Below are 14,331 nucleotides of genomic sequence, written 5' to 3'. Positions count from 1 at the left end.
CATAGAAAAAGCGGACCACTATAAAGAATATGCCTTGGGTGCATTTCTTGACATTTCAGGCGCCTTCAATAACGTCACCACTGATGCTATTATGAAGGGCCTTACCTCAATTAACACGGCACCAGCGATCCACAGATGGGTCAACCGCCTTCTTTGTGACAGGCGGGTGGTGGCTACGTGGGGCGATGCGGCCATTACAAAGGTAGTGCGAGGTGGCACTCCCCAGGGTGGGGTTCTCTCGCCTCTCCTTTGGAATTTGGTCGTAAATAGCCTACTTCTAAAATTTACTAGACGGGCCCCAAGTTAATTGCCTATGCTGACGACATAAGCATTTTGATAACTGGGAAATGCCCAACCACCCTTAGTTCCGTAATGGAACTTACTTTGCGGGAAGTTAAAGCATGGGCCGAATCAGCCGGGCTCAGCATTAACGCGGATAAAACGGACCTTATCCTCTTCACGAAGAGGTATAAGGTACCTGCGTGGTCCCAAAAATAGGCTGCACTATGCTAAAGCCGAGCCTAGCAGTAAAATACCTAGGTGTGGTCCTGGACAGCAAACTGACATGGAAGCTCAATGTGTTAGAAAGGGTGAAGAAGGCCACCGGAGCCTTGTACATGGCGAAGAAGATGCTTAGTTGCACTTGGGGCCTCTCTCCTAATCTAATGCGGTGGATATACATCTCAGTTGTTCGCCCTATCCTCACCTACGGTGTTCTAGTGTGGTGGCAGGCCACTGAAAAAAGGACGTACCTATCCATCATGGAAAGGACACAGCGTCAAGCGCTACTGTGTATCACAGGCGCTTTCAGGTCGACGCCAACTAAAGCCCTCGAGGTAATAGCTGGTGTGGAACCATTACACCTATACGCGCAATCCATAGCCGCAAAATCGTCCCTACGGATTGCCGCAACTGGCAATTTGGGTCTGCTAGGCTATGGTCACAGCGCCATTGGTAGGGAGACTAGTAGAGACTTGGACTATACTATCCCCTTACCAGTACTGACCATATTAACACTATATTCTTGGAACCGGAGTGCTGGCGGGAAGGGTTATGCATTCCCGAAGCCCTCAACCTCTTCACCGACGGTTCGAAGATGGATGATGGTGTCGGAGCGGCCGTATACTGCCCGGACCCGGTCTCCAAACAATCCTATAAACTCCCAGACCATTGCAGCATCTTCCAGGCGGAAGTTTTTGCCATTGGCAAGGCTGCCGAATTGGCTCGGGGTTTACAGCGTGATCACACCTCTATTAACATCTTTGTTGACAGCCAGGCTGCAATAAGATCAATGCACTCTGATGTGGTCAAGTCCAAAGTTGTCCTGGACAGCAGAAGAGCAATAGAGTCGCTGAACGCATCTGCGGTCGTGCGAATCTATTGGATCCCAAGCCACCAGGGCATCGATGGCAACGAGATCGCAGACACTCTCGCCAAAGAGGGAGTGGGGCTCGATGTTGGCAACATGTGCAATGTTCCGATATCCCTGCGAACTCTAGGCAGTGAAATTGAGGTGCGCTCTAGACTTCAGTGGGACGCGAGCTGGCGTAATGCCAACTCGTGCAAAACTGCAAGGCTGATGTGTGCCTCTACTAACAAAAACTTAACCAAATTCGTCATGCAGCTTTCAAGGAAAGACTGCAGGCTAATGCTAGGCATTTTAACTGGCCACTGTATGTCAGCTGTCCATGCTGTAAAGATGGGCATCACGAACAGTGATCAGTGCAGGAAATGCAACGAACCCGGGGTTAAGGAAACACTTGAGCATCTTCTCTGTAGATGCCCAGCGTTATCCCGACTCCGGTTGAAATACCTTAATTCGCCGTGCCACAACGATCTTCGGGACGTCTCACGGCTATCTCCTAGGATGCTGCTGGCTTTTGCCAAAAATGCATCCATACTGCGCGATTTCTGAGACGTAGATAAGCTACCGGTTCAGCTACGGACCTCCACTGGTCTATGCTTTGCCCCGTACTGGGGCAGCCGGTCCTACCTAACCTATATGCATACTTATATACATATATTCTTTTGCAATTTGCCTAATTGCAGACACAAAACCTTGGCTGGCATTAAGTTGTGCCTTACACAACTCATGTGGGTATTTATTTAATTTAAACGAAATATTACCATGATTTAAGAATATATTTTCATTCGCATAACAATTGTGTTTCCACAGAATAAATGCTTTATTTTGAGCTGTTTCCTTTGAAGTCAATGATTTCTGAGAATATTATTATTGTAGAATTTATTTACCTCACTTTAAGGTCAAAGTTCTTTACAAATTTAAATGCATTTATTGGCTTACTAATGCGTGTTAGCAAGCCAATAAACTAAATCACATTGGTGTTTACTATGTGTTATACTGACCTGGCTGCTGTTTGCAATATGAGTAAAGTACTTTAATGTAATTATCTGCAACACAATGCGGAGCTCAACGGAGCACACACACACACACAATATAATGCAGTGCAAATCGAATAATAACAACAAAACTGTTGAACTACTATTTCAGCAACAAAATTGAAACAACATGCAGAGATAATGCAACAAATTTTGCTGTTTCTGCTGCTGCTGTTGTTGCTGATGCTGATGCTGTTGATGCAGAAAATGCGCTCAACATTTCGCGCATTTGCACAGCGCCAAAAGTAAGCAGCGAAAATGTGAAATGTGAAATGCGTTTCCCGATTGCAGATGCTGATTGTTGCCCTGGCACAACAGTTTTCCTCATCGCTTTTCCTTTTTTTTTTTTTTTTTGTTATTTCCCAAATGGTGCTGCGACGAGTTGAGCTCACAAAAGTTGCAACTTTAGCTGTCAAATTGATTTGTGTGCCTTGTGCTCTCTCTGCACTTTTAGCAGAACGTGAGTTTCCGTTCCAGCATAGAGTGTTGCTAACCAGATGTCAGCGATAAAGTTAAAGCCATGATAACATTACCAAAAACTGTCAATTTAATGTGTGTTTTCCCACTTCTCTTCCTCTCTAGCGCTCTCTCACTCTCTTTCAGTTTGGGCAAATTAGGTTGAGTGGCATGTAAATGAATCGACAATTTGTGTTGCCTACTTTTAGGCATATGCATAAAATGCGGCTCATTTGCAGAGCACTCGAGCATTGGCAAGCTCTCTGCTGTCAAAAGCTTTTCTGGCCACATTAATATGACATAAAATTATGCATAACAAACAGGCAACAACAACAACAACAACAACAACAACAACAACAACAACAACAACAACAGCAGCAACAGCGATAACAAGGGTAATAATAACAAATGCTCGGACTTCTGCTCAGTTGTGGTCACACATGTACGACAAGCTTATTTATTGTTATTTGACAAAAGTTTAAATTGCTCCAGCGACGTTGCGTTCGCTCGCCTTCCGGGAGTGAAGTCAACGCCAGGCGAGTGCAAGAGACCCAAAGAGTAATGTGCAAAGAGAAAGAGAAAGAGAGACAGAGACAGAGCGAAAGGAAATAGGAATCTGTGTGCAGCAGCTGCTGTTGCGACTAGGCTAAAAGTTTTTGGCCAGTTGGTTGGCCCAGTTTGCGAATAGTGCACACAGAGATAGAGATTTATGGCTGCCACTGTAACGTGCTTTAATTGCGTGCACTATTAGAGTGTACTATACAAGACCGAAACTTGCGTTTTCGAATTTTAATATTCGCTTGCTGGTTAGCTGACACATTGACTAGACCTAAGGCTAAACGTTGGCTTACAACACTAACTGGCAATTGGCATCTGGTACATCTGGCAGGCATCTTAAAAATCGGTGCTGCAAAGCGAGGCAAATTAGTCTTATAATTCAATCAATGTTCATCCACGCTTTCAACTTACATCAAATTATGTTCCGGCAGTGGCCAAACAGGTGCCGGAAGCAGCACAGCTACGGGCGCTGCTTGTGGCGCAGCGCCACCAGCTCCGCCACCGCCGCCGGCGCCATTGCGTGCACCTTGACCGCCCTTGCCTCCTTTGCCGCCCTTCGAGCCATCCGGTCCATCGGGTCCATCAGCGCCATCGGCGCCATCTTCACCATCCGGTTGTGCGCCAGCAGGACTTGGGCCACCTGGCTGTCCACTTTGTCCGCTCGTGCCGGATGTCAAAGTTCCACCGCCTCCACCGCCACCGCCAGCGCCACCACCACCAGCAGCTCCACCGCCTCCAGCTCCACCTGCGCCGCCAGCACCGCCCAACAAGCCGCCGGGTTGTCCTGCCTGTCCAGCACCGCCGCCACCACCACCTCCAGCGCCTCCAGCTGCAGCAGCCGCAGCAGCAGCTGCAGCCGCGGCCTCAGCTGCAGCTGATGCAGAGGCATCAATAAGCAACTTCTCATCAAGAGCGGCGACAGCGGCTGAGGAGCTGTCCACGACCAGCGAAGCATCCGTTAAGCTGGCATCTGAAGTCGAGGCCTCGACATATTCGCCCTCTAAGCCGGGTTGGGGTGACCAGCTGCCATCAGCTGGTGGAATCGGTGGCTTGTAGCTGCCATCATCCTCGGGCGGTGGTGGTGGTGGTTGGACTAGCAAGAGCACAGGACCCGGTTGTGGCAGCAGGTATGTGCCAGCCAATGGCGTTGGCAATGCCACCGGCAACGGTACCACGCTGCCATCGATGTTGCACAGCATCAGGCCCAGCAGGCTCAGCAACTGTTGGCATACAAAATACAGTCAATTGATTCGCTTGCAAGCAGCATTCATAAATATCACAGTCCATTGCATATTTACCGCTGTTGTTCGCATTTCTGCAGCAATTTCTTTATCCCTTTTCCGTCTTTTGTGTGTGTTTGTTTCGGTGAGTCCGTGCTCGACTGAGAGTATTGTCCAACTGACTGAATTGGCAACGCCCTAGAGTTGTTTATATACGCAATAAGTTTGCTGATGATTAATTGAAAAGCAGCTTCAGCTTCAGCTTCAAGCAGCAGAGCAGCAGCGTTGCCTATAAATGGCAGCAGCATCGAACTGCATAAATCAATTGCCACCGATGTTAATTAGAGCAAAATGCACCTTAGAGTACAACAATTACAATACAACAAACTATTATAGTATTAATAATATGTAATACACATACTATAAATAAGATCGATACTCGTCCGATCAAATACGCAGTTAAATCAAGCCATGACACATTGAGTCTGGGATGCAGTTCATCCGCTTGATCGGTTGCTGAGTTCGCTACAATTCTAACTTCAGGTATACAAAGTGTATTGTGATAGTATTGCAAATATTTATATTTTATTAAAGTAAGTACAGTAAATAAACCTTTATATTATCAATGTAAGAGGGAGGCAAAAATGGTATCTTGTTAAATTCGTTAGTATAGCTTTTTGGTACAACTTTTTCTTTGTTATTCGTTAGTTTTATGTATCATTAATTTGCAAAAAATTGATTAAAATTTTAAGATGTTAATTCGAGAACATAATATTTTATTTAAAATAAAAATATACATGTAAATATGCAATCATTTTGTAATAATATAGTATAATATAAATATATATTCCAAATATCTTTAAGATATCTGCCAAAATCTCAAGACCATAATGGTTTCTCTAAGTGCAACACTTTTTGATTTATTGTTGGGAATAATGTGCTCAACTGCCCCACCTTCTTTGACGCAAAAAATTCGGCAGCTATCTTAAATATGCAATTAACGTGATTGAACTTAATTAAAGAAAAAATAATTTCGCTGTTAAGGGTTTGTTGTGATGGGGCATTATTTTTAAAGTGTAGTAATGTGTTGAGGCAGTTAAGAACATTATAACTTATTTCCAGGTGCTTTAAATTATTTCGAATTTAATCGTATACTTAATATGAGCATGAGTCGTATACTTAATATACTCTCGACAGTGGAGAATTATATTAATATTATATATCTTGTTTTCTATCCATCTTTTTTTTCATATTTTTTAAATCGATTACTTTTCTATTAAATATGTAAGCAGATTTGAAATGGATTTTGCTTATAATATTTTCAAAGTGATTTAGCAAATTAAAATTTAAATAATATATAGCGTACACAGCTGTCGCATATGTGCAGTTTAGCAACACTGTTTGTGGTATTATATAATGCAGATTCTTGAAATATTCGCCTTGATCAGCTAGTAAATAATTAAAATGCTTTCCTACTTTGCTGCAGCAGCAGCGAGCGAGCTGTCAGCCATGGCAGCCAACAAGATAAGATGCCATTCATGGCCATGCGCCCGCAGTCAAGAATCCAAACTCTGCGAGGTGACTCGATCCCCCAGCAGCCACCATCCGCCAAGCATGCAGTTGTTAGTTGGCTGCATAATGGTCATAATGGTGTTGGCGTCGTTGACTCAATAGCCGGGCTCGATTGCATGCGAGAGCTGAGAGCTTGCTTGCGGCTTGTGTTGGATGCAAAGTGGCGTTTGAGGAGCTACCTAACCGGTTTCGGTTTCAGTTACTGTTTTATTTTTATTTTTACACTTGTGTATACTCAACGTCGCGTGTCAAATGTGTAACACAGTGGTGGCGTATATTAAGTGCCCGTCATTGGGGGCCAACACTGTACGCTGTTAGCTGTTAGCTGCAAGCTGCTGTTGTCTTGTTGACTCTTCTACTCTGTGCGGCTCCACATAAATGATGAGCAACTATTAAACTCTGTGCAGCTTCGACTAAATCAATTAAGCCAACAAGCGCAAAGAACAACAGCAACAACAACAACAATAACAAAGAAGGAGACAAGGCAAGGCAACGAGGCCATTACCATCATCATGCTCGTCCTCGTTATCGTCCTTAACATTTAGCTACAAAACCCAGCACATTATTCACAGCACCAAGCACGGGAGGAAGGGACGCAGTTGGGACGCTGGGAGTGGGAATGAAGCTGGAGTCTGCGAGTAAATTGTTTGTGCGTGTGGCTCCAGCTGATAAAAAGACGCAGCGTGTGTGTGCCTAAAGGATGGCAGCAAAGCTGGCGAGGAGCGAAGCTAGTTAGCCATTTAGCTAGTTACGTCGGCAAAACAAAGTTGCAGCCAATTAGTACAGCGAGTTTTTGGAACGCGACTGGCACGTAAAAATATGCTAACGTTGTCTGCTTTACTGCAAAGCAAAGTTAACTGAGATTCCTCATTTTTGTTATTTTCTGCTGGCATTGCAAATATTCCTCGCCCAAGAGAGAGAGCGAGAGAAGAGGGAGAGTGACCAATGTCCAAGGTGGAGCTGCCTGAACGACGACGCTATTAATCAAAACAGAGGCGCCAATCGACGGGCCGCAGACAACAACAAAAAAACAACAACGAAGCAGTGCTGCCCCCCATAAATAGCTGTTGTTGAGACCCTCGCTCATTCATTCACACACACACACACACACATCCTGGCCGCTCCCTGCGCCACACCCCTAGACACGCCTTGGGATGGGCGTTAGATGTTGGATGTTGAATGTTGAAACGGTGGAAGCCGCATATAAATAGTTTTGCTAGAGCTTCACCATTCGCTTCCATTTGTTAGCAGACAGACAGACAGGCAAGTCAACTTGACGCAGTTGCTGTCGATTCTGAGCGCCAGTGCTCACCCCTCAACACCAAGTGTCTCCCTACCCACCAAACCACAATTACAACACAGAGCACAACGCACAACAAAAAAGAAAAAAGGTTTATACGTGCCTCGCATATGCTTCGCTGAGAGGGAGGTTGAGCGACCGCAGGATGTACAGATCGAAAACAGTTTACAGAAATGATTACAACTGGGCGAATGCGTAATGAGCAATGTGGCGTATGCGTGATGTTGAATGTTCAATGTGCAGACAGACAGACAGAGAGACAGCCACACACACGAATGAACAGCAAGCACTTCGTGCAGCTGCTGTAACTAGGATATTTAATTAGAGTATAGCACATGACCTCAATTGTCAATTCATTGATTACAACGCTTGAATCAGAGAGAGAGAGTGATATCTAATTAAAGTGGCAACACTGAAAAGAATCAAAAGTGCGCCATTTACAATTATAAATCTGAAGAGTGCTTCAAATGAAAAATAACTGTGAAATTATAGTGCTAATGAAAAGTATTAACATTCAATGAGCACAGTTCAGGATTGAGAAATATTTACTTTATTGATTTCAAACATTCAAGCACTTGAACGCAAAATGAATAAAGATTATTTACTAGCTTAAATGAATACATTGAAGAGCACTTCGCACACAGCTTGAAAGCCTCGAGAGTGTGTGTGGGATTATCACTATCTATTTTTGGACAGTCCATTAAACTACTATAAGCTTCCCTTCCAGCTCCAAAAAGTTGACATTTCGCATTTGCAGTGCATTTGTTGTTCACCTTTTTAAATAAGCCAAGTGCTATGATTTATGATGCTTATAAAAATACTCGTACAACATGTACACGAGAGATGCTGACACCACACAAATAATAGCCACAACCGAGCTGAACTTTGACTGCCAACCACATGTGTGTGCGACACAAGCTACAAATGCCCTTTCCCCCCTCCGAACCACATTTGACTGGGGCAAGTGTCGTTACAGCTGTCACAATATGCAGTCTCGCTTCTCTCTCTCTCTCTCTCTCTCTTACGCTGCGTAGTGTCGACAAAGTCATCAATAACTCTGGCGGGTGAACTTATTACATTCGCATGTATTCGAGAGAGTATAGAGACCACAGTGTTAAACCGCATTTAATTCACAATAAATCATTGAACATGGTGTCACAATTTAGCTGCAAGCCATTTGCTGTGCATGCCGAAACAATGAAAACTGTTGACACAAAAATATTTGTTGTTAATGTGTTTTTTTTTTTGCACTCTTTCTCAGCTCTTGAATTTGTTGTGTAAAATTCGAATTATTTTCAGTCAACAGTCAACAACAATATGTCACAATAATCTTACAAAAACAAATATCACAAAATAATAATGGTTGACATTTCAGCTTCAGTTCAATTCAACTTACCAAAAGCTATACAAAAATGGCAAACAGATCTGTTGAATTCTTTTCCTCTACCAGCTGCAGCTGATGATCAGTGTCGCGATACATTTCTTAAAGATCTATTGGAACCTTATCAACCATCGGAAGAGGCGACAGGCAGCTTGAAATCCGATGAGAGCTTTGAAGAGAGTGAATTGTCTGATCCAACTAATTGGAATGCGTTGCTATATCGAAAGACCACCTATCTTAGAAAATCAGAGAAAAGAACTACAGAGCCGAGAATCTCTAATATAGTTGCACCAGATATATTTGAGCTGATGAAAGGACGATTTAACCGAGTGACCAGCGCTGTGGGATACATTTCTATGCTTTTGGAACTGACGAATATTCAGCATCGCTTGAAACGATTTTATGACACGTGTCGTCTTAATGTCTCTATGGATAAATCTTTTAACATATTCAGTTGGTCGACGGAACACTATTTCAATCGCTTCAATCTGCCGAATGTGGCGTATTTGGATGCCATCGATAGGGAACTCAATCGGAATATGAATTGCTACAAGTTTCGTGTGGATATCTGTGAAATTATGCGTCTATTCACTGCAGTTCAAAAGGATGTGAGAAACAAGCGAGATATCTGTGAGAACTCCATGATGTTGATTAAGTAATGATAACTTTATGGATTTCATTTAATATTATTAAAAAATACTTCTTTATAGGGATGCTCAAATAGATATTGATGAACTGGTGACAACTGTTTTGGATCTAACTGAAAAGGAACATTTTAATGTAGCTTTAACTGCAATTGGCATTTTGGGACGTTCAGCAGATCCTGGTAACTTTAGAAAGATAGATGTGCACTCAAAAATCAATCACGAGGATTGTAAGCTATTTAATTTAAATACAGCAACAACTATTTATATTGTTTTACAGTCGTGTTTCCAATTGAGGCGCGTTATCGTCTTAACTGGACTCAAGCGCAGGTGGATCAAGCTGTTATTCATACAAATAAATGTATAGAGGTAGCTTAATTTTATACGTAGTAAATTATATATTTATTCTCTTCATTTAAGCAAACTACTAAAGAACTTAATAAAGTGAAAAAAGACATCGAAGAAAGCGAATATTTAGCGATATGCCGTGAAGCCTCTTACGATGCACAGATTAGTGAGTTAAAACATCGCCTACAAGAAATGGAGAAAACTTATGAGCAGCGAATGAATGTCCTTGAAAACGAGCAAACAGTTTTACGACATAAATTGCTAGATGCCCAACAAACTCTTGTAAGTAACAGAGCACGTGTAGGAATGTTTCATGTTAGAATCGAGGAAATGCTTCAGTTTTTTGCACAACAAAAAGCAGAATCCAGAGCAGAAATTACAAAATTGGTAAGACCTGATTACTTCATTCTAGAAGTTTCTTCATTTGGAATTAATTTTTAAATAGGAAACTATAAAAACGCATCGCAAATCAAAGAAAAAGTCAGTGAATGGCCCTAAAAAGAAATCTATTACTGGCAAAAAAACAACGAAGAAAAGAAAAAGTGCGGATCAGAAATCACTTCAAACAGAATTAAAAGCAGAAATTAAAAAAATTGTAAGTCCCTATTTGTGTTGATATTCTTAACTTCTAATATATAATTTTTAATAGCCATCTGAAGAAGTGCCTCGCAAATCAAAGAAAAAAACTTTGGATGGCTCCAAAAAAGAAATCCCTAACTCTCAAAACAAAGACAAAAAAAGTGTGAGTCAGAAAGTTGTAAGTTAGTGAGCGTGGATTTACTTCAATTTCCAATGATTTACAAGGAATCTTTATAATTCTATGCTTACATTTTGATACTTTTATATGCTTAAATTTTGAATTTGGTTGAAATTATAATTATGAAATTATTGTTATTAATAAATTAAACATATTCTATTCAGATTGGAAAATAAAAGAATTTCTACTCATATGGGATATACAAATAAAATTCTTATTTTTTTTTAAATTTGCAACAAATACTTCAATGAAAAAAAAAATTTGCTTCATTTTGGAAATGTTTCTAAGTAATAAAAAGCCATGTTGCCTTCATTGTTTAATGAGTATTAAGTACTTTGGTATTATTTGTTAGGAGAAATTCTCCTAATCGATATTTAATATGTTGTTGAGTTAGAAGTTTTGCACAATTATAACTTATACGAAAGAAACCATACCGAAAAAAAAGAATGCTACATAATCGATTGCTCAAAATTCAGCGAACCGTATAGAATTCGATGGCTTTAATAAGTGTTTGTAATACTTTGATTGTTTTTATTGTTTTTATTGGGCGCCAACAAATTGGTTTGCTGAGTTAGACGCTGTTGTTTCTGCTTTTATGATCATATCATAACAGCATTTATATATATATGATATATAATATTTTGTTTTGTTATTGGCTGTATTGTAGTTTCTGGTTTGATTGCATTTCGTTTGCCGGCGCCTCACGAATTGTTATGGACTGAGCGGCGTTTATTGGTTTTTTCACGCAATGGCTAATGAGTAAAACATTTACGAGCGCAGCTGACACCCCTCGCTTCACACCCCCAAAACATACAACACCCCATTACCCCAAGGCGGCGCAAGAATGAGCAAAGGAATAAAAATAAAAACCAACAACAATAGCTACGATAAATACAAAAGCACAACAAAAAATGTTCAAGTCATAGAACTTTAAGGCTTTGCTAAAATTTGTGTACTGTAATTTAAGCAAGCTTTATGCTTTGACTTTGTGTTAGCGAGTGTGCGAGTGTGTGAGTGTGAGTGTGTGGCGATGTCCTGCAACGCAGTACGTCGAGTATTTGCTATTAATAGCAAGGATATAGTACTGCTTTTGCGAGGCGAGGCGAGGAGCTTATCAGTTTGCTGTCGCCAGCTTGTCTGGCGCTTGCTTTGTAAAACCACAAAATACTCAAGACCATCCACCGCCCCAACCATCCATCCATCAATTTCGTATACTTTATCGAGCTCGCAAAGCATTTGGGTTTTGCGTTAAATTTCGACCATAGTTTACTGGTAATGCGTGCAATTTACACAGCACAGACCACTGACGCAAAAGGCAAAGGCTTGTGAGGTAGTTGTCTAAATTAAAGTTGCAAATTAAAGTTGCAAAGTTGCAAATAAACATCTGATTGTCACAAATCAAAGCATCAGCTGATGCGCCAAAGCCTTAATTAAGTTGGCAACTCCACTTAGCATAGCTCAACTGTTGAGTCTATCGAACGGGGAGTAAGTATTGCATTGATCCACACAGAGATGCTTTGAGCACTCACTAAGGGCAGCCATCTTCACTTATGCACTTTTTTTCACTGAGAACATTAATACATCAGACCAAAAATTTGCAAAGAAAAATTGCAAAAATAAATATAAAATAATACTGCAACCGAGAAAGGAATGCCAACACTTTTGGGCATTCGAGATTTTCTTTGTCCCAACTTGGATTGGCCGGCTCTTTTAGAGAATTTAGAATTGCTAAATTTTCTCTTTGCCACTGATTGGTAAGTAGTGTCAATCTGATTAGACCTTGCGGTAAAAATGTTATTTTATGCAGCTTATTGGTCATACCGCTGGCAATTGCACACGCTAGACCCTCCATAGAGTGTAATAGGTGTTGCACATTGCGGTCCTCGCCTTCCCCACCTGTTGAACAGGTGCCACTAGTGAAGCGCACGCGGATATTCACCCTAACCTGCAAGCCTAAGGGAGAATTGGTGAAGGCAGCGAACCTCGCTGCGAACAGCCAGCTAGAGTGGGAATAAGGCGATAATCTTGCGGCAGCAAATCTTCGCTGCAGATTATCAAACGGTATTCGATAGCGGCTCAGCGAAGGCGATACTAGAGACGTTCAAAGGAGCGTAGATCTTCCGGCGAGAGATCTACGGCTCCACAAAAAAACACGCCGGCACCATCTGCATTGGATTGTTTTCGTTCGCAAAATGCACTAAGAGTGCCAACATGGTTTGCTAAATTGAATAATTAAATTGAATTTGTATTAGTACTTGTCAAAAATCGACTAACTCATTTTTTCGACTTTTGTACAGCCAACATGGGGTTCATAGGGATTTGAAAGCCTGATAACCATAACCCTTTATCATCTTTAACAGCTAACATCAACAAGCATATATGCTACGACGGATTCATCAGTTATCAGGCCTGCTAACATCGATGGAAAGTGCGTAAGTACGGCATAGCCGTGTCTATATTATAGTTGATTGGGGTTGTGATTGTGAGGTTCTCAATTCCGTGTGTTCCGTGTTGGTTCTCTATCTTTCGTATTATTAAGTCATGAAGACAACCGTTTAAGTAAAACAAACTAACGTAACGATAAATAAAGGCTCAATAAATCAAGCACTATTGTTAACTAGAGATAATTTTTATAAACAAAATGAAGTATGTTTATTAAATTACTGTATATCATGGAGAAGAAAACAATAATGTGTTAAACTTTTAATTCTAATTGGGCACTGAATGTGCGAGCGTCTGAGATAATGCGAGATGAGTACTGTCCCTCTCCCCTAGTATTACACTCTGTCTACACTTTAATTTATGATGACTTACTACCCAGTCGAAGCCAAAGACCCACCCCAGCCCTGAACTGAGCCGGCAAGTTAGCTAGACAGAGTAGGCTTAGACGAGTAGAACCTCGTGGTGTTCGTCACATAATTAAATGGCGCCCAACTCGTGAGGCCTATGGAAAATGTGCCCCAAAACAATAATTTCCTCATCAAACTATTCATTCTTTTTATTGAAAACATAGATGTATGAATTTTCTGCCTTCTGGATTGGCTGTTTACTGATGAGAACGTCGGAAGCAGACCAGGCGAAAAGAACATACATAGCGGATTCATTAATTGATAGTGTTATCAATGAATTAAACCTGCTAAATACAATTTTCTGGCCAATAATGTGATTAAGGAAATTTTTGTAGAATTGGATGAATTTCGATTCTCTACCGAATCATTGTTAGGCCCAGTATACAATATTGTGTTGTGGTATTGAAATCGAGAATTGTTCAGTATTGGTTAATATCGATCTGTTCCTCTTTCAATCACAAACACTCATCAAATACGTTACTAATTAAAGTAGATTCAGCCTCTTAGTACTCACTTCGCATTATCTTAAAATCGCATTGAAGGGTAAGTCCCAAACTTAAAAACTTAAAACTTGAACACTATATTATCGCATATCGTAAACTTATTTTTGTCAATTACCTTGTCAATATCGAATACCGTACTAGTTCACATTCATATTTTAATTCATCATGCCGGTTACTCGCAGCGACGAAAACCTCGCATCAGCTAGTTCACTAATTCTTTGCAAAATTTGCAATGATTTAAAATCGTCTGAATTTGAATTAGTAAAACCCCTTGTAGTCATAACTTTCACCCGAATGTATATCCAATTGGCTCAATACTAGCGAAACTTGTCCAACTTGCAAA

At 41.2% G+C, this 14,331-nt stretch overlaps 2 protein-coding genes across 2 annotated transcripts; one reads left to right on the top strand and one right to left on the bottom strand.

The window, feature by feature from the left end:
• Positions 1–3,556: 3,556 nt before the first annotated feature.
• LOC132786679 (PE-PGRS family protein PE_PGRS47) lies at positions 3,557–4,826 on the bottom strand. Its single transcript, XM_060793282.1, has 3 exons — positions 4,713–4,826; positions 3,826–4,634; positions 3,557–3,763 (listed from the first exon to the last, which is right to left on the bottom strand). Exons 1-3 carry the CDS (start codon positions 4,725–4,727, stop codon positions 3,751–3,753), a joined length of 837 nt encoding a protein of 278 aa, XP_060649265.1. The 5' UTR covers positions 4,728–4,826; the 3' UTR covers positions 3,557–3,750.
• A 3,965-nt stretch (positions 4,827–8,791) lies between these two features.
• LOC132786756 (uncharacterized) lies at positions 8,792–10,689 on the top strand. The gene is made up of 6 exons (XM_060793391.1): positions 8,792–9,542; positions 9,598–9,761; positions 9,812–9,900; positions 9,952–10,266; positions 10,325–10,474; positions 10,529–10,689. Exons 1-6 carry the CDS (start codon positions 8,866–8,868, stop codon positions 10,643–10,645), a joined length of 1,512 nt encoding a protein of 503 aa, XP_060649374.1. The 5' UTR covers positions 8,792–8,865; the 3' UTR covers positions 10,646–10,689.
• The last annotated feature ends 3,642 nt before the right edge of the window (positions 10,690–14,331 follow it).

Source organism: Drosophila nasuta, chromosome 2R (assembly GCF_023558535.2).
Source record: "Drosophila nasuta strain 15112-1781.00 chromosome 2R, ASM2355853v1, whole genome shotgun sequence".
NCBI classification, from domain to species: Eukaryota; Metazoa; Arthropoda; class Insecta; order Diptera; family Drosophilidae; genus Drosophila; species Drosophila nasuta.
The sequence above is the reverse complement of the archived record's forward strand: the minus strand, read 5'-3'. Positions and strand labels throughout refer to the sequence as shown.

What these genes read in the sequence shown, in the direction of transcription:
- LOC132786756 (XM_060793391.1), top strand. Translation starts at nt 8,866, where the DNA reads ATGGTTGACATTTCAGCTTCAGTTCAATTCAACTTACCAAAAGCTATA. An exon ending in ATACAAATAAATGTATAGAG is followed by an intron (nt 9,901 to 9,951) that starts GTAGCTTAATTT and finishes TCTTCATTTAAG; the next exon opens with CAAACTACTAAAGAACTTAA. An exon ending in GAGCAGAAATTACAAAATTG is followed by an intron (nt 10,267 to 10,324) that starts GTAAGACCTGAT and finishes ATTTTTAAATAG; the next exon opens with GAAACTATAAAAACGCATCG.